The following is a 22630-nucleotide window of genomic DNA, read 5'->3' as shown; positions in this document are numbered from 1 at the left end:
TCTTCATCCCAGTGAAGTGATAGTGAAAATGGAAACAACAGGATAGAAGCCAATCTTTCAACTCAATATTCTACATCTCTCCTTCCATGAAACCTTCTAATCACATCAATACAACTCCAAATCCTGCCTTCTTTTCTAAAAGCCTCTTTTGGTTATTGTGCAGCTTCAGAAACAAGATTTGTCCATAAGGCTGCTCTCTCTTGCCCATTATTAGCTACTTCTATCCTCTATAACATCTGAAATCCTTCCCCAGATGTGAATGCTCTCCCCCTAACTACCATTCTCCATTTAGTTCACATTGCCTGTGGCTGCCGCACGGTCTCCAGGGTGCACTGGTGGGGAATCACTTCTGCCCTGCTTTCTTTGCCCATTAGGTACCAGAAAACACTTCACTGACGGTGAAGACTGCAGGAGCCAGCACTTACAGAAGTAGCCAGATTTAAGAGATTCTTAAGTATGGATATGAAAAAGGGGAAGGGGGGTTCAAGGATACTAATCCCACTTTATCCAACAACCACCTGAAATCAGTACTGTCTGAATTGTGAATAGAGCTAGTGGATGAACAAAATATTGGCATGTCAGTTAAAGAAAAGGCATGTGGAAAGAATATGCACAAAAATAGTCTTCAGATAATTTCCAGCGCTCTGTCTGCAACACCAATAAAGCCATTACAAGTATCTCTTTAGACTTAAAAGATACCAACTTGTACAGACTGTTGTCAAGTAAACTTCACAAAAGTTTCCAGATGATGAAAAGGCAGTGTAAGGATACAGAGAACTTTGGTTTTCCTATGAAATTTTGTCCACCTACATAGCTTTCCGGTTTTGTTCTGAATGGCTCGTGATTGCCTCTTTCCACAAAAGAAGGGTACTTTGGGGGGCGGGGGGAAGAAGCAGGGAGGTGGAAACAAATGCCTTTAGAATTCCTGAAGATCAGACTCAAAGTAACCAGCTGTAGCAAAACCCAGCTTGCTCTGCTTTAGCCGGACTGAAGGCAACCACAGAAAGAAAACAAGAGAGATTTCTTTTCTTCCCCTCTTCCCTCCCCTTTAGAAGCACTAACAACTTTTCTCTTCTAGCTTAGCCACTGAAGGAGGAAAGTGATAATCCCTTTGAAATTCAGCACTTAACACCTATACGGTAGGTGATAATTGCTGCATTCCAAGAGGATTAGCACAGTGGAACCTACTTTACAGTGAAATCAGACCACTCTGAACAGAGTGAAGTTTTCCTAAAACCATGACTACTCAGGGAAATCTTGAGTTTCCCACTGTTTCTGGGCAGACAAGGATCTTGTAGCCTCAGATGTGTTTCCATCACATCTGCAAAAAGCCACTCAAGAAACCAACTAGTGTTTAAAGCAGCTAGAAGAATAGAGTATTCCTAAAGAAGAGCAAAGTAATACAATTTTACTGACATGACTTGCGGAAAATGCTACACAGGCTAACTTTTCTTACAGACAGTAGAATATTTCCATCATCATTAACATCTGGCAGGAGTATTGTGAACTAGGTCCTCACAGCAAAACAGAAGTCCGTAATTTAATACTGTATCAGAATCCAGAGGCCTTAGTTACACTGTCTGATCCTGCACAGCTATAGGAGATGCATTCTGTACTAACGCTGGGCCACTAACAGGGAAAAAATAGTCCCCCAACAAAAGCAACAGGCATGACTGGTACAAGTCCACTCAAAAAAAAGAGAATAATTTAGGGCATTCACTCCAGCAGCAGAGACTTAGGCTCAACCTCAGTTCCAGAGTTCTTCCACCGCGCAGCACCTTCCAGAGAGTGGAGGATGCTCTGTAACAAGTGTGCTCCTCTCCCTGATCAAGCCAAGATGCGCAGGGCATGGATGATGGTGCACGCCCCTGTCTCACCTCTCTCTGCCACCAGAACATGGCCAGAGGGCACAACCAAAGGAGGAAATCAATGCTCTACCTCAGACACCCACCCCATTTGTTTTGCAATACACAGCAGGACAGCTTGCCAAGTAAAGTAGATTTCCAAGAGAGAGAGGAAAGTGTCTTCCACGGCCTTCATACATTTTTCTTTGAAAGATTTTACTCCTCCCTTCATTACAGCTCATCCCCCCTCCGCCCCCTCTCCGTGTCCTTTTAAACACAGCCTTAAAACTGCTGTGCAATCCGCAGTTCATTTTCCAGGCCAGACTCAGGGCACTGCCGTTTGGATGCAGGAAAATCTCATGGCAGACAGGATGACAATAGATAAAATTGAAGATAGGTTTCCCCCACCTCCCTTACCCCCATCATTCATTCCTTTCCCCATTGCTAGCTGATCACTTGTAGCAACACAACCTGCTGATGAAAGCACAGGGTGATCCATTTTCCCAAAACAGATGAGGATTAATAAACGTAATAATGAAGGAGAGAGAGGAAGTGGGGGGAGACAGCATTTTCAACCTAGACCTGATCCTGTGCCAAAAATGGTCACACACGGCTGTACAGGAGTGCGATCAGGGTGCCTGGAGGAAACAGAAGAAAGACAAAATTATCTAAACTAGTCCTGCTATCAAAAAAGGCTGTAAATCACAGCCTTACCTCCACAGAAGAAATATAAACAGCAGATATCTTTTGTCTGCTTAAGGAACCATTTATCTGATTCTTTTACCTATCATATTTATGTGATACATTTATTAACACATCATCAACTAATACATGGATTTATTTAACACTTGCTTTTCATTAACTTTCAAGTTGCCGTTATTTCCTCTCTGTATGAATGTTCCAGATACTGATCTCTGCAAAAGAACAACCCCCTAGCCAAATGCCATTTATTTTAAAGGAGAAAAAATATCAGTATAAGTTTGATATGTTAAACAATGCCTAACTTGCATGTGTATAAACCTGTTTATTTATAAACACATACTTTCTAAATTTCTCTTGAATTTGTAAAGTATACCTCAAGTTTCCTTGTTTCACTGGTACACATTGGTAATGAAGGGAGACTAGACTGAGAAAGGCTGCCAGCTGTAAATGTCAAGATTATTCCCACCTTATTACTAATACTCTTTTCTACATAGCCCTCAGATCCTCTGATCATCATATATGGCAAGTGAGCACTTAGGAACAATGTCAAAGAAACTATTTCAACATCCAGACAAGTTTTAAAATCGGACAACTCTTAAAGTGAAGATAAGTCCCAATAGCCAAGTAGATTAAAAATGGTGACTGAAGACAGAATTTTCTCCTGGGCATATTGCCAATTTTTTTTTAAAGGTAAACTCCAGCTTTTAATTATCATAACACTCCTCCCTGTGAGCATTGCCACCGCCTGGATCATCTTAAAAAGGAATAAAAATGGCATCCCACAACTGTGCTGTGGAGCTTGGATTTCCAGCAAGGACAATAAAGAAATTGCAAACTACTGCCCATAGGCAGAGCTGCAGAAGTTTAACTCAGGTATAACCAAAAGGAAAGAATTTTTTTAAAAGCAAACAGTGCCACAGTCAAGTGAATATAGAGTGAAATAGGGCTAAAGAAAGCACATTTAAGCCTGGTTACCACTTTTCCTAATGGTAGTTTCTAGTAGTTTCTCATTCTCCTGGTACTGTAAATTAAATTCTCTACTAAGAAAGCTAAATCAAGGATGATTAATATCTTCTGATTTAGCTTCCCTTCCTCCCTCAGTTCAAAATGAAGTGAAAGTTATCCTCCGCCTGGCCTGTCATGGTGGGCAGTGGTCCAAATCAAGAAAACTGGGTCAAGCATCTTTTAAAGCCAGAATTATATGCTTTAGTTTGCATAGTTATCTTTTTGTTTCTATTACAATACTGTTTCGCACAAGATTTTGAATAATACTTTTTTCCTAAGAGTGGAAAATTAACATGAGAATAATGAAAACAATATATATCCACTTGTCTAAAGTAATGTCCATAACATGATTATCTTCTTTTTTTTTCCAATTTATATGTCTACTGCAACATTTTATAATTATTAGAAGATACTCCAGGGCATATGTTGTGCTGGTGTACAGCGACTTCTCTGGTGGCTGCAATCATTCAGCCTGTGGACTCGTGAATCACAAAGCACCCACGGCTTAGCAAATCCTCGTATGACACATGTCGTATCTCATTGCTTCAGCACAGTCCTTGCACTCACATCACCAGTAGCCACACACTGAACTGCAGATGCAGGAAAATCAGATGGGCCGAGCACTGCTGACATCACACCCCCCAAATCCATCCCTGCTCCCATCCCCACCTATGGAAAGCACAAGACATTTCTCTCTGGGTTAGGCTGGCACCAGACTATTTGCAGGGGTGTCTGGATTTTGTTGCAGGGCAGCTGTGCGGATTTAGCCATTCCCAGCAGTCTTTAGTAGGTGTTTAAAACCACCTCAAGTTATCCGAGCGAGCAAGTGATCTGCGTGGGGAGAGTACCGAGGAGTTCCTACATCACACATTCCTGGGAGGTGCCTGCCCAATAGCAGTGGGTACAACCAGTGCTCTAATCACTGTTGAAATAATTGATAGCGCTGTCTATCCACACTATGACAGACAAAAGCTGAAATGTATTAAACATAGCAATCCATCATCCCGCAGATGGGTAGCAGGAGCCAACAGAGTTCAGAGGGAGCGACTCCTGCTGCTAACAATGGCTGAAGTACTGACAGTTCACTGCTCCTCCTTGCTCCTCACCAGGCTCTTCTCCCAGCTTCCCAAGAGCGAGAAATGAACAAACAGTCCACTGAAGAAGGATTTAAATGCTGTAGACTGCTGATAGCTATTATTCCAACTCAGAATGTCTACAAACAAGCTTAATGAGATATCAGTTCCCCTCTTTAAAAAAATTTAAAAATTTTTAAAAAAATTTTAAAAAAAACCAAAAGGAGGTGGTTACATTAAGGAATTGTGAATTCAAATAAAATAAGAACCACCCCCCAAAAAAACCCACCGAACTTAAAATTGTTAGGTGTGTAAATCTCATCTGAATATATGAGAAGCTGACGAGCTAAATATCTAGCACTGGCAGCTGGCAGCTGGAGACAAGCTACAAACAACAGTGCTCCAAATTAAGAAGTAATTTATGTGGAATACATCATTATTTTAACATGAAGGATACAAAGCTTTAAAAGAGGAACTGCCAGCAGACTTTTAAAGAAAAGTAAGTCCAGAGCAAAAGTAAAGCTATTTATGAAAGTTGATTTTTCTTTCCTGACTTATTTCTTGTAGGACACATGAGTCACACAATATAGCCAAAGGAAAAACTGCAACTGCTAACACCACATTAGTAAAGTATAAAAGGGAAAGACACTTTTCTTAGCATTTCAGCCTTGTCATTTCCAATTTTCTGCTCTTTGGACATGCTTGTATTCAAATTCTGGAACATCTATTCAGCATATCAATCCTAATTAGACAATCTGGGTCTGGAAAGGATGAGAGCTGGGTCATTTGCATAATTTAATCATAAATACTCAGTGATACATATTTCCAAATGCATTTGTACAATTATCTTTTCATCCTTGGGGCAATGGTATTAATATGATTAGGCAATATTTCTGGAAAAAACAGACAAGTATGCACTCTTTTTAACTGCAGCTTAGGGCGATATGAAAAATTAATTAATTTCTGAAGAAAATCAATTTCTGTACGTGACCACATTAGACATTGCTAAACCAAGACACAAAGTCCTTTCTCAATCAGAACATTTTATCATTCTTTTCCAAATTCTGATTGTTATATGAACATTTCAATAATAAAACTGCTAGATTATTTAAATTATCTTAATACATAGGCATGGAAAAGTGACTATTTCTTCTTCATGTTACCCCGACAGACATGGTGTTTTAAAATATGTATTGTTTGACCAGTCAATAGGAAACCTTAGCATTTGGTCTGAACTCATCTTATGTGATCTTTTATTAATGCACATTATACCGATTGAATTCAAGGACAGCAGGAAATAATTCAGCTCTGAAAACTGCAGCTGAAAAAAAAAATAGAATGATGCTAACCGAAAGTATTTTAAAATTAATATAAGGTTTCTTCCTTGTTTGTTTTGCTGCAAAGAATTAGATAACGTGTTTCTTCAACAGAAGCATACACATTACAAAAATGTTGTGACATATGTGGGATACAGCCAAGCACCCAGGTGGCTAATCTCATTTTTAGAAGAAAGATACTGCTTTGTATGTTAATTGGTGCAAAAAAAAAAAAGAAAATACATTTATGTTTTTATATGTACCGTCTTTATTTCTTCTCAATCAACAGAAAAAGTAGAAATTACTGCATGCAAATGTTCAATATTCATTTAATTTGCATGAAGGTGCTTGAACAATTTTTTTATTCTAACAAGCTCATTTTTCATGCGTTTTGTCTTTCATCCTAATCTAGCATCTGTCATTCCTTTTTGAAGTTATTATCGGCCCAATTCCCTCTTGGACATGGTTGCTGGGTGACCGGTATCTTAGCACCCACTTTGACAGGAACAGATGTGAATCTGATCAAGAGATTTCCCATGAGTACCTGAAATCACAAACAAGTTTCGGGAAAAACAAACAGCCTTGCTGTCACCGTCCCTCTCTAACCCTCCTTCCCATCCCTTCCCCCATACCCCCCAAAAAAGAGTAGGAGAAAGTTGATGCAGAGTTAACCAGCATCATTAAAGCGCATTATTATCTGGCAGGTGAGCTCCCCGAACACCCCTCTAGCTGCTTCTGTCTTCAAACACCAACTCTCAGCTTTAAGTTTTAATAACCCCCCCCTTTGAATCCTTCCAAAGACGACTGTTCGTTTCTAAGGTCACCATCTTCTAAACATTCTCACATTGAACCTGTTCTCGTCACTTGAATGCTCTCATTTAAATCAATGGGATTACTCGTGTAAGCAAATTTCAGATGCACACAAGCACCCACCAGTTGTTTTATAACACCTAACTCACATTTTGATTACAAATAATGTTCTTTGATCGCTCCCACACTTGGTTGCCACTGTCTGTGAAACTCCAGCTTATGAAAACCCTGCTAGCTATGCAATCTGATTATAATACTGATAATATTTAAAGACCTGCATCATTTTATTACTTTAAATAATCCAACTGAGATGCTATAGGCAACAGGATTCCTTACACAAACCTGTTTGCAGGTTAAGACTTCTATATACAAGTCTTAACCTGCAAACAATTCATAGTGACTATATTCATTGCTGCACACAGGATATGGAAAAATAGGAAGAAATAGGAATTACAGCTGTATACTTCTGAAATAAACTTAGAACCATACAAAGCATAGGTAAGAATTCTCATATGAAGTATATTACTAAAAAACCCATTTTTTTCATTCCCATTTAACATCTCTGCCATAAGAATCTTGCCCAACATCAGAATCTGTGGTAAACCTTATTTCTTGCTTGCTTTCCCAGTTACTACTCTAAACATAGCCCTACTTAACAAAGAGAAAGGACACAGTTGTGATCCAAAGACTAAAAATTTGATCATACATATGTAAACTCGTAAGGCCGCATGTGACAGCAACACCAGATAAATTTGCTTTAACATGCTGTCAACCAGCCTTTCACTTCTGCCTCTTCACGATGCTACTCTTCAGCATGTTCCCAGCCCCATAGCCTCAGGGCTCTTGTCCCTACTGCTACTGCTAGGGTTAGCAACTGCTCCCACTAAGCATCCTCTGTATCTGAAGTTTTCACAGTGCCTCATAAAATACAGCTTCCATGAAGAATTGTAAATTTTAATCTTCTTCTTTTTTTCTAAATCCAGACAGGTGTGTGAGGGGAAGAACGTAACCAGGAGAAGAGGAAAGAGAAAGGAAGGGTTTGAATTTTCAAAGATCCAAATTTGTTCCTTCATTCTGAGTTGTTGTTCTATGATCAGAAGGATAACAAAGGCTTTTTTTTCTCTCTTGTTTAGATACAAAGAAAATTTAAGACAAACATTTCAATCACAATGAAGAATTTATTGCCACCTATAGGTGATCTTAAATTTAATTTAATTTCCCTTATTCACTACCAAAATCAGAAAGCAGCCAAAACATTTTATTGATCGGTCAAAAACCTTGAGACTAGTCTGATCTAAACTTACTCCAGATGCGGTAAAATTCAAAGAAATCTTCTACTCAAGAACAAGAGAACTACAAAGGAAAAGCCAAGCAAATAAGAAGACAGTTTAAGTCCCTAATTGTAACTGGATCTCTCTACCTTCCTTTAAAAGTCATGTAGGAACAAAACCATTGCTCTGTCTTGGAAAAAAATATCCCCCACTCTACCCACTTAGGATATCAGCACCACATAGCAGTCAAACTTGTTGATGGGACACAATGTACACGTTTATAATAAATACATAATGGTGATAAGCAATCATCATTTAGAAGACCTGCCTTTCACTTTGCCAGTCAAAACAAGAGCAAGCCTTTGATAATGTCCTGACAATGATACCTCATGAAACAGTTCGATTATCTAGCCTGGCAAAGTCATGAATGGCTCAACAGAAACTGCACAGAAAAATTCAATGGTATAAAAAATACCAAACAACAAGAATAAATAAGTATCTTCTTACTTGTCTTGGTAACACCTTCATACCCATTTCTCACCTACCAATCCCTTTTGCCCAAGCCAAAAAAAAAAAAAAAAAAAAAAAAAAAAAAAAGAGACTACAAACTCAGAACAAGCCCCCTCTGCCAAATTTACACTGACAAACTGAAAGCCTCCAGCCAGGGATCATCAGCTGAGCTGTTCAGTCGATCTGGAGTGTTAAAATGGCATTAACGACAAAAGCATCCAAACTAGATTAGTAGTATCCAAACCTGCCACTCATTCACTAGAAACAGGTAGACTTATGCAGGCACTTAATGCCAATTTCAGCACTGAAAAAACATTTCAAGGATTGGAAAGACTGACTGAGAATAGGAAAATAAGGTGAAAGCAAAGCCTGGAAGGTTTGCAGAGCCTCTGTGGGATAGTAATTGCTGAGGCAAACTTAAGCTGAACAGAACACTCACTTAGTTTGTTAAATAAATCAAAATGCAAGCTAATTCTAATTTTAATGTAACCCTCTAAGTGTTTGAACTAAGGAACCCTTCCATGTCCTTAGGGCCCACAATTTCAACTTAGCCAGCACAGTCCAATCTGGCAATACACCAGCAGGAACACTTGGCCAGCATAAACACCACACCACCTCACCAGAGAGAGGTATTTAGGCTTCTAGCTCAAACCAAAGTACTGAAGGAGGAATGCCATGGGAGCACCTACTCATTATTTTAATTGATTCCAAGATGAGGCAAGATGAACCATGATTTCCCAAATCCTAAATTTTTAGTCCAGCTAAAGGAAGGAGAAAGGAAGAATGGAGTTTTGGGAGTCTTCTTATTAGCTGTCTCATTGGGCAAGTCCTTCTGAACCTTGAGCCACAGTGTCCCATGTTCCAGGTGAGTAGCCCAATATCTGCAGAGTTGCTCTCTTCTCTATAGCCCATACAATATGTACTGACTACAGTCACTGCCTCCTCTATTTCACATGCAGGAAAACAAAGCCTAAGTTACTAAACCAAGAGGAGAGTTCACAGCTTGAGGATTTAGTCCATACCAAACAAATTCTATAATTTAAACTTTTTGCAGCTTAATTATATTGAGAAACCATTAGACATTTTAAAGAATTAGGATACTGAACTGTTAAATATTAGGCAATTGACCCATACTTAATGTACAGTAAGTTTCTAAAAATGTCCTCAGAAAAATTTAGTATAAAAACAGGTGCAGGAGAAAATTCAAATGTGACCCGTAAGGCCCCAGAATTTAGAAATGAATTGGGATCAGTTCATTCTTTTCCCATGGGGTAACTTGTATAAATGTAATTCTATGGTTTCATAAAACCAGGTCAAGTTTCTGTCCCCTGAGGTCCTTTGGCAATTTGAAGCATGGCAGCACTTTTTCCTGGCTACAAGTTCAAATCTGCATGCGTTCTGGATTTCTGAAAGGAAGCAATTAGCCAAGCTGAAAAGATAGACCCATCCTGTTCAACACCTTCCACACAGAAAACTACTTACAGGGGTGAAACACAATTTCACAGAACAGTATTTAGAACTAGTTGGCTCTACATTTTTCACCTCTAAAAAAAATTCCTTTTCTCTCATCAGCTGGCACACTAAAGAGCAGACAAACTTACACATAACAATGTCAGCAGTTTTAACTAGGGACGTTATTCTTTCCCTAAATGTCAAAAAAGTTCTACTCACGTAGTCATACTTCAGAATATTTCTGAATACATGCATTTCATAACTATTATTTTATTACTTCTCATGATATCACTGTATTGTCCTAATTTAAGTATCAAGACATAAAATAAGACTCAATGAGACAAAACGACGGAAGGTCACCAGAAAAGATGAAACCTCTGCTTGGCAGACCCACATTAGCACAGGCTCAGCAGAGAGCTAAAGGCAGTTGGAGGCTCCACACCTTCAGGAACAATCTGAAATTACTCTGTTTAACACCACATCCAATCCACTGTGCCCTAGAGTCTGACTTTTATTGCAATGAGGCCAAAATGATACTCCGTTGAGTCTGACCACTCAGCTGAGCAACAAATCTCTCTGTGTGGGACCACACGTCTTCTGGGTCAAGTAAAGGATTCAAAGAGCAGAAGAAGGGTAACAAAGAAATTCAAGTTGTTTGAGCAAACTTCTCAGTGTGTAAATCTGACATGTACAAACTATGGCGGTGGGTTGCTTCTTCTCAAGATAAAATCCACCTTTTCCACCACTCTATTGAGATGGTGCCACAGAAGCTCTGAACAACAAAATTCATTTAAAGTTTATTAATTCTTAGCGATATCCCACCTGTTGTACCTTGAGGTGGCCTCAAGCCAACCCAACAGCTGTGGCTATCCCCAAACATGTTGACTAAAAACCTCACTGATGCCCTCCCCGGGAAATGCTATGGCTCCTTTCTTACATGATTTGCATGCACGCCCCTGAAACAGCTATATGCTGGTAAATTAATATTTCTAATACATTTGTCTCATAGTTTCTCAAAACTGTATTTTATACACAGTTATATGTTAAATTGTAAATTACTGTAGCAGGAGCTTCTTTTTCTACTACTGTCATTTTTAACACCATATTTCAGCTGCAAATTCATTTCAAAGGGAACCGGTAGAATCACAAACCATCTATAATGCCCAGTAATGTAAGACAAAATATTTTATTGCCATTTAATGTTTATTTTTTAACTTGGCCTGATACAAGTTCTGAGTATCAGCTTGAAAAAAATCCATGAAAAACCAAAACCAAGCAATCCTGCTTTATATTAGAACAACAGGCAACGTAACTTGCACCAGAATTGTGAAATTAGGCTTTACTGATGGTTACAGACACAGAGAAATAACAAAATCCTACGTGTCACCTATGTTGTAGGAACTGTTCTAACAAGCTAAGAGAGAAATGTATTTAAAAAAAAAAAAAAAAAGAGAACATATGATTTTTCACTTGTATTAGTCCTTATTATATATTTAATACCACCTGAGGTATTTTCTTCCCCCCATGCAGTAAATTACTGTTAAGGAAACAGAAGATAATTGAAAAAAGTTTTACTTCCTTCCCACCAAACTAAAATGTGAAAAGTGACAACCATGGCACACATCTTGGGAGCATGTATTCCCTTCAAAAAGGGACAGACTTCATCTGTACTACAAAAATGAATACAAAAAAATCCCAGTAGAGGGTATAAAGCCAAAGATTATACCAAATTCTGATATTCATACCTGCAAAGATATTAACTTGATTTCCTAAAATTAATTTATATGAAAGAATGCCCACAAAAAACACTAAGATTGCATTAAATGCATGATGCATTTAAAAATGCATCATGAATCTATTTTATGCAACAAGCATTAATTTACAGGACATTAAATGTCAAGCATTTTTAAAGGCTTTCAAACTGTCCCAGCAAATGCAAGAAAGTATACAGCAATCCAGCTTCCTACCTAAGATGTCAACTGATTCTTTTATAGCACTTCCAAATATATTTTGCATATGTTTAGTTTAAAAGATACATCTAGGCTATTGAAAGAAACAGGACTATCTGCATTCTTAAAGTTACACATATGGTTTAAAACCACAGCACTGTTATTTTAATGTACATAACTTAAGTCCTACAGGTGACCTTGTCCAACAAAGAAAGGTTTTTACAGCAGACCAAGAGACTGGAAACAAATTATATGCTTCATAAAGACAGATAACATTGTCATCCATTAAACCATGATATAAAACCAATTAAAGTATTAAGTTTATATTTTTACCACATTTCGAAAAGAATAATTCAAAAATAATAGCTTTAGTAATGAGGTTTTTTTAAGGAATGCTCTAACTATCAATAAGCCCTGACTAGATTTATCACAAAACTGAACAAACTGTACAGAACTGTAACACATTGTTTGTACTTCTCTTAAAAATACATTATCTAATACCAGAAAACAAGTTTTTTCTGTCCCATATATAAAATCATGACCTAGCTCTTAAAAAAAATAAATCATTAGTATGAGAACAACATGAAATCAAGGTTACAGAAGACATTATTAAATACTAATAAAATATATCACCTGTTTTCTTTATATTTTACTTTTTATAACTGCTTTCTTTTTTGTTCCTTACAATCATTTAATGTAAAATGAAACAGCAAAGCATTTCCCAGATGTAAAATTCAAAAATAGTTTCTATCGTACAACAATTTGTAAATACAAGCATATGCTGAGAGACATGTCCCAAACGACTTCTACTCCAAATGTAAAATACTTATTACCTGTTCTCGGTACAGCATCATTAACAAGTGCTCTAACATGAACATTCAGAGTTATGAACTTCAACCATGGCATCGTAACATTACAAGTATATTTCAGCTGTCAATTATGCTAAAGCATATGCAGCAGAGTCCCACGCTCCCCTTTCTCCCCTTCTCCCCATCCAACTCCAGGATGTAACTCTTGTTATTTTGTCAGTCAGGTAGGTAATCTGTATGCACACCTACTGTGCCCTCTCATTCAGTCATACAATCTAAGGAACAAAATGAATGTAAAAAAAACTCTTAACAGTTAAGGTGCACTTTTTTCAGTATATTTAATATCACATAAAATTATAATATGAATAAGAAAACTAGTCTGAAAGCTTTGTTTGTTTTGGATCAAAAGGAATTTAGGCATAATTTAGCCATTTAGCCAATTCAGCAATTAATTCTATAAATTATAGGGATGAATAAAATTTTGTTACCAAAACATCAGCTTATTTTAATGGAAAAAAAATCCAGTTGGTGTGGCAAGGTGCACCAGCAAATTTTAATTGCACCTGCTCCATTGTTCCTGGACTATGGCTAATATCAGCATTTCAATGGCCAAAAAATCCCACTGTTCGATATTTATTACAAAAAATATATTTCTTTTTCATACTGAAATAGCTTTCCTCTTCACAATGAAGACACAAAATACGTGGGCTGCAAAGAAAATACCTAAATAAATTAGTTTTGGAGTGAACGGGGTACCTTTAAACAGAATAATGAACAGAAAGTTATGTTAAGTGTTACCCCTACCAGTATTCTCAGGAGTGCACTATAAAAACTTGGAATACTTTATTGTATCGAAAGCATAATTTCATGAACACACACCAAAAAAAGTTTATATTATTTCAGAAAGTTTCTGCCTATAACTAATAAAATATTTCCATACACATGATTTTGATCTTTGCATTCAATTCTGCAAATTGTATTGTGTATATTTATCCACCTGCCATAGCAGGATGTTCACCCTAAAAAGCAATTATCACAAAACATTGTTTAAAGCAAGGTGAACTAAAATACATTTTGTGATCCATTTCCTCAGTTGCAACTCTTGCAAGCAGTTTCATGAGTTTTGGTGGACATATCCTGAACTAATGCTCAGAGTCGTGTTTGGTCCTATATCCCATGTCTAAAGGAGGCCTACGGAAAGTCACAGAGGAGAAAGAAAGTTTTCAATATTTTCAGAGTTATGCTTCCCCAGTATCATTTCCCAGCTAATCACTATGAGTGATTTAGAGTGGAAAATTCCAAACAGGACGTTAACTGGATGGTCAAAAACTGATCCTTCCTCTCATGAAATTGAGTGATAGTATTTTTTTACTTAATGCCATGGAAAATATACTATTACCATTTTTCCTTTTCTTCTGAAAAAAAAAAAAAAAAGAGGTTAAAACCGTTCACATTATTAACAGTCAATGCTAAGATCCCACATTTTGTAGATTACACTTGAATATTCTTCAATGCCTGTGAAATGAAACATCAGCACTTGTTAGGAGATGCCCCCGGCTGAGCACGGTATCAGATAAATAAGTAGAATATAGTGGGTTAAGAATAAAGTTATTCCTCAAAGCAAACTGGATTTTATCATTTCAAGTCACAGACCTATCTTGATTGTAAATATAAAGATTTTTGGTTTATGTTTCAGGATTTTTGAAAATAATTTAAATGATAATGGAAAAAGAAAAATTCTTCCTTAATTCACACTGGAGAAATTATCTATAAATGAATTAACTCTCTGGATCATAATAGCTTTTTGCAGATGACTCTTCAGCTGTATCATTTAAATACATATTTAGGCAACTTAAAATTTACTGTCAATTCCTATTATGTCAGTCCACATTATGGCGCTGTTACAGCATGCACATTTAAAGATTATTGAAAAAATTACTGTTCATGTGCAGTAGATAATTTGCAAAAGGTTAATCACTATTTTAAAACAATGAATGGAATTAACACATAATGCAAAGCAGATGCCCCGAACGTTGTTTTTAAAACAAAACATATTTAACTTATAAAAGAACAAACAGGATCTAAATCCACTCCTGTTGCTTAAAACCAGACAGGCATCATGGTTGTTTTGGACTCCTCTTTCACTGGCTCATACAATTTAGATAAAACTCCATAGTTTCTGACTACTCTCTGTTATCCTGCAGTCATTAATGAATTTTTACAACTAAACTTGCAGAGCTCCTCCATGACTAGGAAACACTGGCAATGGTGAAAGAGATTTACTTGCACCAGACCAGCAGGGATTACAGTAACAATTTAATATATCAGTTAGGCAGTTCAAAAGGAAAATGTTAAAATTCAATCCAGTGTATGAAAATTCTCTGCTTCGTACACAATTCACTTTAGATGACCGGTCACAGAGATGGGCAAAAACAGCCATCTGGAGTGATCTAGGAACAGAGGAAAACTGCAGAAATACTAAATGGCAGTCGAACAAGATTAGCATTTCCAACAAATATTTGGAACCCACTCCGGATTACAGAGTATCAAGCAGGACAAGTTGTAAATAAGGGTGCTTTGAGTGCATTTGGCTTCACGGTGCTGCAGAGGGGCGGAGAAGAAGCCCTGGGTGTGTGCAGCAGCCCCCCAATGCAGCCCACAGGGACACACTGTGGGGCACTTGCTGCATGTGCCCAGGGAGCTCAGCAACCCCAGGCAGGCGCCTGTGGCTCCAGAAAGAGCGTGGAAGCCTGAACTAAACATTTGAACAGATGTGGCAGTGGTCTGAGGAAATAACAAAGCTATCCATATAGCCCTTTCTTGTAAGTAAAGTTGATACAAACCTCACAATAAAACTGTTTTACATAAACTACATCTGCCAAGAATAGATTTCTTGATTCAAAAAAAAAGAAAAAAAATATACAGAACTTAACCAATATTCATAGCTATAAGATAAAGAAGGAGTTAATCAAATTGAATCCTTGAGGAAGAACATATGAGGCAATCAGGGAAAAAAATGTCCCCCTGCCCATCAGTAGCAGGCCCTCACCTCCCTGCACGGGAACAGTGTCGGCAGTAGGTCTGGACAGGCAGCCAGCCTTCACAGCGCAGTGTTCCCTTCCAAAGTATCAGATACCCTGCTACTGCCAGTGACTAAGTATCAGATTAAAGGGATAAATAGTTCTGTTCTGTTGCAGTAAGTAGAGTCCAAGGATCTCAGCTTTTAAACTACAATATTTACCATTAAATACATAATGTAAGGTAGATATTAAAGTACTATTATGAGCCACTGGAGTCCTTTATTTTGTTTAAGTCTAAAGAAACCACTTCCAAACCTTTTACTCCTTCTTTATAGTTACTACAATTTATCTTCTGGCCTTCCAGAAGTCATCTTTGCTTGTAAAGCCTTCTACATTTCTGCTGATTATATTTTAATAATCTGTGGCAAGGAGGAAGGTCATCAATATAAACCACAGGTACTATATATTTGACATTCCTTCCAGCTGCACTTGCTGACCTGTTCATTTAAAGTATCTATGATCTGTACTAACCTACCTGGGTGAGATACTCCTTTAATTAATACAAACAGGAAAGAAAAAAAAAAAAAAAAGCTATGCAAGCATGCAGTAGTCAGTAAACAAGGACACGCTAGGTCCACATAATTTGAGAGAAGCAGAAGCTAGAAAAGAGGGACTGAATAACTGCTGTGTTAAGATAGGCTTTGAAGAGAATTGTTTCATGTTCAGCATCTTTCCCCTTTATACTCAAAAATCAATTAGGTTGTTTTCCAAAAATTGTAAATAGCTTCCAAAGGCTGCAAATAATTCCCCGCTTTAAGTATGAATGTCAATGAACTCATTCAAAATCATCTTCAAATGTCAGAAAAGATTAACATATCCTGGTCACAGAAGGGAGGTCAGAAGAAAGCGCACGCTTTTAGCCTTTACTCGGGTGGGCATGATCCAAAGCCAGCCTAAGTCTATGGGAAAACTCTAGAAAGGGACCCAGCATGGCAAAATTCCACAACAAGTGCTCAAAACACAAGAGACCAGAAACAATCTGGGATCAATAGCTTCCAGGTCATTAATCCTAGGCAGGTGACATCCAGTGCACAGTTCGCTACTCTCTTTCACCCACACACTCAAGAAACCTGACTCGATTGGCATCTAGTAGCTCTAAATATTTTCCATGTTTTGCCTTTATCCTTCCCCTACTTGTTTGGCATATGGCTTTCTAGCATCCCATTAATGTCAAACCGTTTAATCGGAATGTAAGCTAAATGCACAGTTTGCTATTTCCTGGATTTCTGTTTGGCAGCCAATGCTTTTTATGAGGAAAATAAAAGCAAAGGTCAGTATGACCAGAAAAGAAAAGTCATCTTCCATAACGGAAGCTTATTTTTCCAGTGAACTGATACACAAGCCTAATTTAGAAAAAGGTCCTTTAGTATCATGTTATTATTAGTAGTATCACAAATAAACACAGAAACCAATTCACTTTACAGACCTCAACATTAAGCATTCAATAGAAAATCCCTTGGTGTTTTATTGATTTTTGTTTTATTGATTTTTTTAAATAGCAATATCACAGTTAAAATGTATCATTTTGGTGAAACACATCTAAAACTTTTCTGTCTTGAAATAAGTTATTGCAAATTATTTCCACAGCAACTGGCAACTAACGATTCAATCCATTTAAAGAACAACAAAGTAATGGCTTTATTTGGATGCCTTTTTGATTAAATAACATATTAACCTTGATGAAGCTTTCCAAAAAGGGATTAGCGTACTCCAGTGCATCAGCTGATTATGAGACAAATATAACAGTGATAAGATGCTGGTTCAAAATTTTTCAATCTGATGAGCATAACAATTTAGCCGCTAGGATGGAGTTGGCTCTCCAGTTTCAATCTCAACAGTAAAGTATCCACCCAGGATACAAAAAGACATCACCCAGCAAAAGTATGCAGTAACTGGGAGTCAGGAAAGGTCGCTTAAATCACTAAACTGAGTAGATCAAAATACCCTACATAATTACTGTAACGTCAGAAACAATTAAAAATAATTTGCAAAGAAAGAAGAATTAAATGTATTAGAGGGGAAATTCAGAAAGCAAAGACAGATTTATCTTCCCACTATATCATCCGTTTTGACCAAAACTCACTGACCCACTTTGCTTTATTTGTCTATACTGTAATACTATATTTTGCATACCTATTGTATATCCTTTCCATTAATTTATTTGCTTAATGGATGTATAAGTAAGTCTACTACAATTACGCTTTTTAAGGGTCAAATCCTACTCACTTCTGAACCCAGTACTGTAATTTCTACTACACTGGCTGATAACACAGCAGACCTCAGGAATAGCTGAAACACAGCCGATTCTGTGCTGTTGACATAATCAAGCCATGTTACAACCAGGCTGCCAAACCCTTTTATAACCCTGCCAAGTCTAGGAATTGGTGTCTCCATACGCCCCCAACCCCACCCCCCCCCCCAAAAAAAAAAAAAAAAAAGTTTCTATATTTCTTAATTCCACATGTTCAAATTAAAATTCACACGGTTATGACTGTGGCAAAGGAAAACTTTCATGAGTTTATTTTAAGAACCAAATCTTGGAACTCTTGCAGAGTTGTTGCAAGTTACACACCCCACTGACACACACAGACACACAAAAACCCTAACCCAACAATTGTCTAAGAACAGCTATTAATATTCATGTTGATTCCACATGAAACAACAGCAGAGTTACCCGAGCAGCTACAGTTATGTCAGCGCTTGGAAGTTATTCCAGGCTGTTTTGTCCTGCTGCCCTGAATATTCAGGAACTTCAACAATCCATCCAGCAACTGCTACCGCAGAGTGAGTGCTCTGCTTCGCCTGGCTCTGTGCTAATGACTGCCAGGCATCCTCTGCTCTGCTCCATCGGGGGGATGAAGGGCAGGAGGAGGGGATGTCACAGCCCCGCCAGTGGGGACGGGACGGGACGGGACGGGACAGGCAGGAGAAGCACGGCATCGCGTGGGGTTAACTCCCCACGTGTTGGTTGTTGCTGCACCTTGAAATCTGACAATAGGAAAGTGAAACGAGCCCGGTCTGTTTGTTTGGGTATATTGAAAGTAGCATCGGGACTTTGTCCGCGACCTCCTCCGTGGGAAGTTCCCGCCGCCCCCCGCCCCCGCCCCGGGCAGGGGGAGAGCCCCCGGGAACTGGAGGCGCTTCCGAGCGCTCTGATCTCGGGGTCACGGCAGTTATGCGATCCCTTCTCCTTATCGAGCAGATTCAGCCCTGTAACCTACAGATCGAGAGATAACAGCCTCGTGCTTTCGCCCTCCGTTGCAAAGGCGGCCGCTATTGCATCAGGAATTTCCTCTTTTGCCGGCTCCTTCTATCCCCCCGACACTCCCCGGGCTGGGGCAGGTTTGGGGCTCACCCCCCCCCCCCCGCGGTGTGCCGGGCCCTGGGCTGGGGGATGCCCCGCACCGCCCCCGGCGCCGTCCCCCCAGCGCGCCCGCGGTTCTCTGCGCGGCACCGGGACCCTCCTCGCCAAATCCCTGCCGCGCTCCCGCTGCCCCCCGTCTCCTCCTCCTCGGCTGGCGGGGCCTGGAGCTGCTCGCACCTGCTCCTGGGGGACCGGCACCCCCAGCCCCTCACCGGGGATGCGGCCCCGGCCCGGCCGCCTGGCACCTCTCCCCGCTACCCCACAGCAAAGCCGCCGCCACCTCCTCCTCCTCCTCCTCCTCCTCCTCCTCCTCCTCGCCGTCTTCCCGCCCTCCCCTCGCCTCCCCCGTTCGCCATGTGGCGACTGCCGTGCAGCCCCACACAAAAAGTGCACGTGTCCCCCGGGGTGTGTGACACCAGCTGATGGCCGGGCGGCCTCCATCGCCCCGGACGGGACCCATCCCGGCTGAGGCGACACCCCGGTGTCTGTGTCGCCGTCCCCCCACCGGGACCGCTCCCCGCCCACTCCCGCACCCTTCGGGCGGCTTTTTCCCAGGGCTGCCCGCTTTAAAGATACATCCAAGGATAAACTTCAGCTGGGGGTTCGGTCGGGGAGCGAGCACTTTCCGGCCCCTTCCCACGGCCGCCGGCCCTCCGCTCCCAGCCCGGCCCGGGGGGCAGGGAGGGGACAATGACAGGGCGACACCGGCAGGGCGCGGCGGGAGGGGGGGACAAACTCCCCTCCCGCCCTCTGTGCTCGGTCCCAGCGAGAAGCAGCGCCGCTGGCTGCGGGAAGGCCGGCCGGGAGCCGGGGCGGCGGGAGGGGCAGGGGAAGGGCAGCGGGAAGGGCAGGGGAAGGGAATCTCCCCCGGACCGCTCCGCTCCGCACCGCTCCGCCGGGGGTGGGCCGGGGGCGGGGGGGCGCCCGTGCCTTGCGGCGCTTACCTGGCGTTGGTGCAGTCGTTGTAGAGGGTCTCGAAATCCTTCCTGGAGATGAGTTTGCAGCGGTTGACCCCGGGCTGGATGGCCCCCAGCCCCCTCAGGATGCGGACCTGCTCCACGTTGCAGACCACGGGCGTGATCTCGAGCCGCTTCAGCTTGGTGTAGACCGTGTGCAAGCCCCCCACCAAGTGCTTCAGGAAGAGGTCGAAAGCCTGGGGCAGGCAGATGAGCTCGCAGCCCTCCACGGTGAAGGAGGCCACTTTGGCCCCCCTCAGATCCACCATCTTGCACTCGTTGTTCTGGGGGGTGTTCTCCACCGGGGACGGGGTCGAGTAGACGGGCTTGCCGGGCAGGCTGCCGGCCGCGCCGGCCGCGCTGGCGCTGGGAGTGGAGGTGCCGCCGCCGCCGCCGGTGCCCAGGCTGGGGCTGCCGCCGCCGCCGCCGCCGTTCCCGCCGCCGCCGGTGGTGCTGGAGGTGACTGTGGCCGCCGCCGCCGCCGCCGCTGCGATGGGCTCCGGCCGGAATAGGTTTGTCCCCGAGGCGGCCGGCGGGGGAGCGATGGACGGAGACGGAGAGGAGGTGGCCGAGGACGAGGTGGCCGAGGACGAGGTGGTGGTGGTGGTGGTGCAGGCGGCAGAAGTTGAGACCGGAGGCTGAGGGGGGACCAGCTGGGTCGGAGGGATCAAAGCAGCCGGTACGGCCATGGTCACATATACGGCGGAGGGGGCAGGGGGAGGGGGGAAAGTTCCCACACACACACGCAGGGGAAAAGGGGAAAATTTAAAAAAAAAAAAAAAAAAAAATTAAAAAAAAATAGGAAAGAAGAGAAGGGAGGAGGGGGGAGAAGAAGGGGGGGATAACCCCGGATCAGGTGCTGCGGCGAGCGAGAGAGCAGGGGGCAGAGTGAGAGAGAGAACGCACAAAGTGTCCCGCAAGTGGGGACGGAGGAGGAGGAGGAGGAGGAGAAGTCCGCTCCGGGCGGCGGGGCTGGGGCCGAGGGGAGGGGGAGGGCAGTTTCTTTTTGTGGTCCTTGCTCTAGCACCACGTTAAAGACGAAGGTGAAAAGGAGGAGGTTTGAAGGACTTCGGTTCTCTCTGGCAAGTACATTGATCAAAGATTGAGAGGGGAATGACAGAGAGAAAATGAGCGGGGAAGTGCTGGCTGCCGCCGCCGCCGCCGCCGCCGCTCGCTGGACGAGTTGTTGTTGTCACACGGTGCGGAGGGGAGGAGCTCCGGCAACTTGAAATACCCTTTGAAGCAGCAAAAGGCTCACTCACTAGTATTAACCCAAATTATCCAACCAGGAACCCGGAGCAGGAAAACAGCCAGAGAGGCAGAGAAGTCCCTCTCTCTCCCCCCTCCTGCAGGAACCGTTAGATTACATGTTTCATATTTCACCCCACCAGAGATGAGGCGTAATTTTCCCAGCCCTTTTCAACAGTCGCTTGTCAACACAGTTTGTGGGGAAGCACGAGCGTCTCCAGCGTTCCCGGAGCCGGGCAGAGCGGGGCACCGCGCACCTTGCCGGGGCGGACAAAAGCGGAAACCTCCGCGCGGGGCTGATGCTCTCGCCGCTGTTGTGGCTCTCCCGGGACCACGAGCGCTCCTCCCGGCGGGGTGGGAGTCGCTGCCCGGGGTCCCCTTTGTGGCGGCGGCATCCGCGGAGGACTTTCCCGCGGATCGGGGCGGGCCGTGGCGGCACAGGAGTAACTTGGCAGAGGGGCGGGCGGGCGGCCCGCGCAACAGGTGTCGGGGGCGCGCGGCAGGTGTCGGGGGCGCGCAGCCCCGGCCCGGCCCCTCCGCGCCGGAGCGCGCAAAGTCAGCCGGCGCGCTGGGGCGCGCATGCGCGGTGCGGCGGCGGCGGGCGCGGTACCTGCGGCCCCGGGCGGGATGGATGGATGGATGGATGGGCGGCTGGAGCGCCGCTGGCAGCGGGAAGTGCCGGGAGAGCCCGCCGCCGGCTCTGCGGGGCTCCGCGGCACTGCGCGCTCCGAAAGGGGTAAAGAAATGGCCTCTGCTACACACGGGGGGGGCTGCAAAACCAGGGGTCGGTGCGTGCGTGTGTAGTTCTTCCTGTTTGAAAATTACACCCTGCGTGTGCTTAATTGCGATGCATGTATGTGCCCATAGCCGCCTCCTTTTTCTTTTTCTTTTTTTTTCCTTTTTTTTTTTTTTTCCCTATGATACTATTACATGAGACATGACTCACGGGATGACACATCTGTAGAGTGGATAATCTCAACTGTAGTAATTTGGTGCAGGGGAATTTCCACAGTATCAGACATAAACTGTTCTCATATGATTTGCTTGCTTGTTGTACTTTAATTTACGGGAATTTGTGTTGTAGTGACACTTAAGAAACCTTTTGCTAGTGAAATTTAAGATGCTCTGCGCTAAAATCTCTAAAATTGCAAATAAACCCATGAAAACACAGAGTAAGGGTTTACTTTAAAGTGCTGTGTACCCATAACTGCGCAGAACACTTATTTGAGCTATTTTTAGGT

At 42.3% G+C, this 22630-nt stretch overlaps 1 protein-coding gene across 5 annotated transcripts in view; it reads right to left on the bottom strand.

The window, feature by feature from the left end:
- Positions 1 to 21492, bottom strand: part of DACH1 (dachshund family transcription factor 1) — a 355781-nt gene extending 334289 nt beyond the window's left edge. For all 5 annotated transcript variants that reach the window (XM_083885201.1, XM_083885199.1, XM_083885200.1 and 2 more), the window contains exon 1: positions 20130 to 21492. In XM_083885201.1, coding sequence (XP_083741327.1) covers positions 20130 to 20830 — 701 coding nt within the window. In that variant the 5' untranslated portion in view covers positions 20831 to 21492. The remainder of the gene's footprint in view (positions 1 to 20129) is intronic.
- Positions 21493 to 22630: the final 1138 nt, after the last annotated feature.

Source organism: Zosterops lateralis, assembly GCF_965231275.1.
Source record: "Zosterops lateralis genome assembly, chromosome: 2".
Lineage (NCBI taxonomy): Eukaryota > Metazoa > Chordata > Aves > Passeriformes > Zosteropidae > Zosterops > Zosterops lateralis.
The sequence above is the reverse complement of the archived record's forward strand: the minus strand, read 5'-3'. Positions and strand labels throughout refer to the sequence as shown.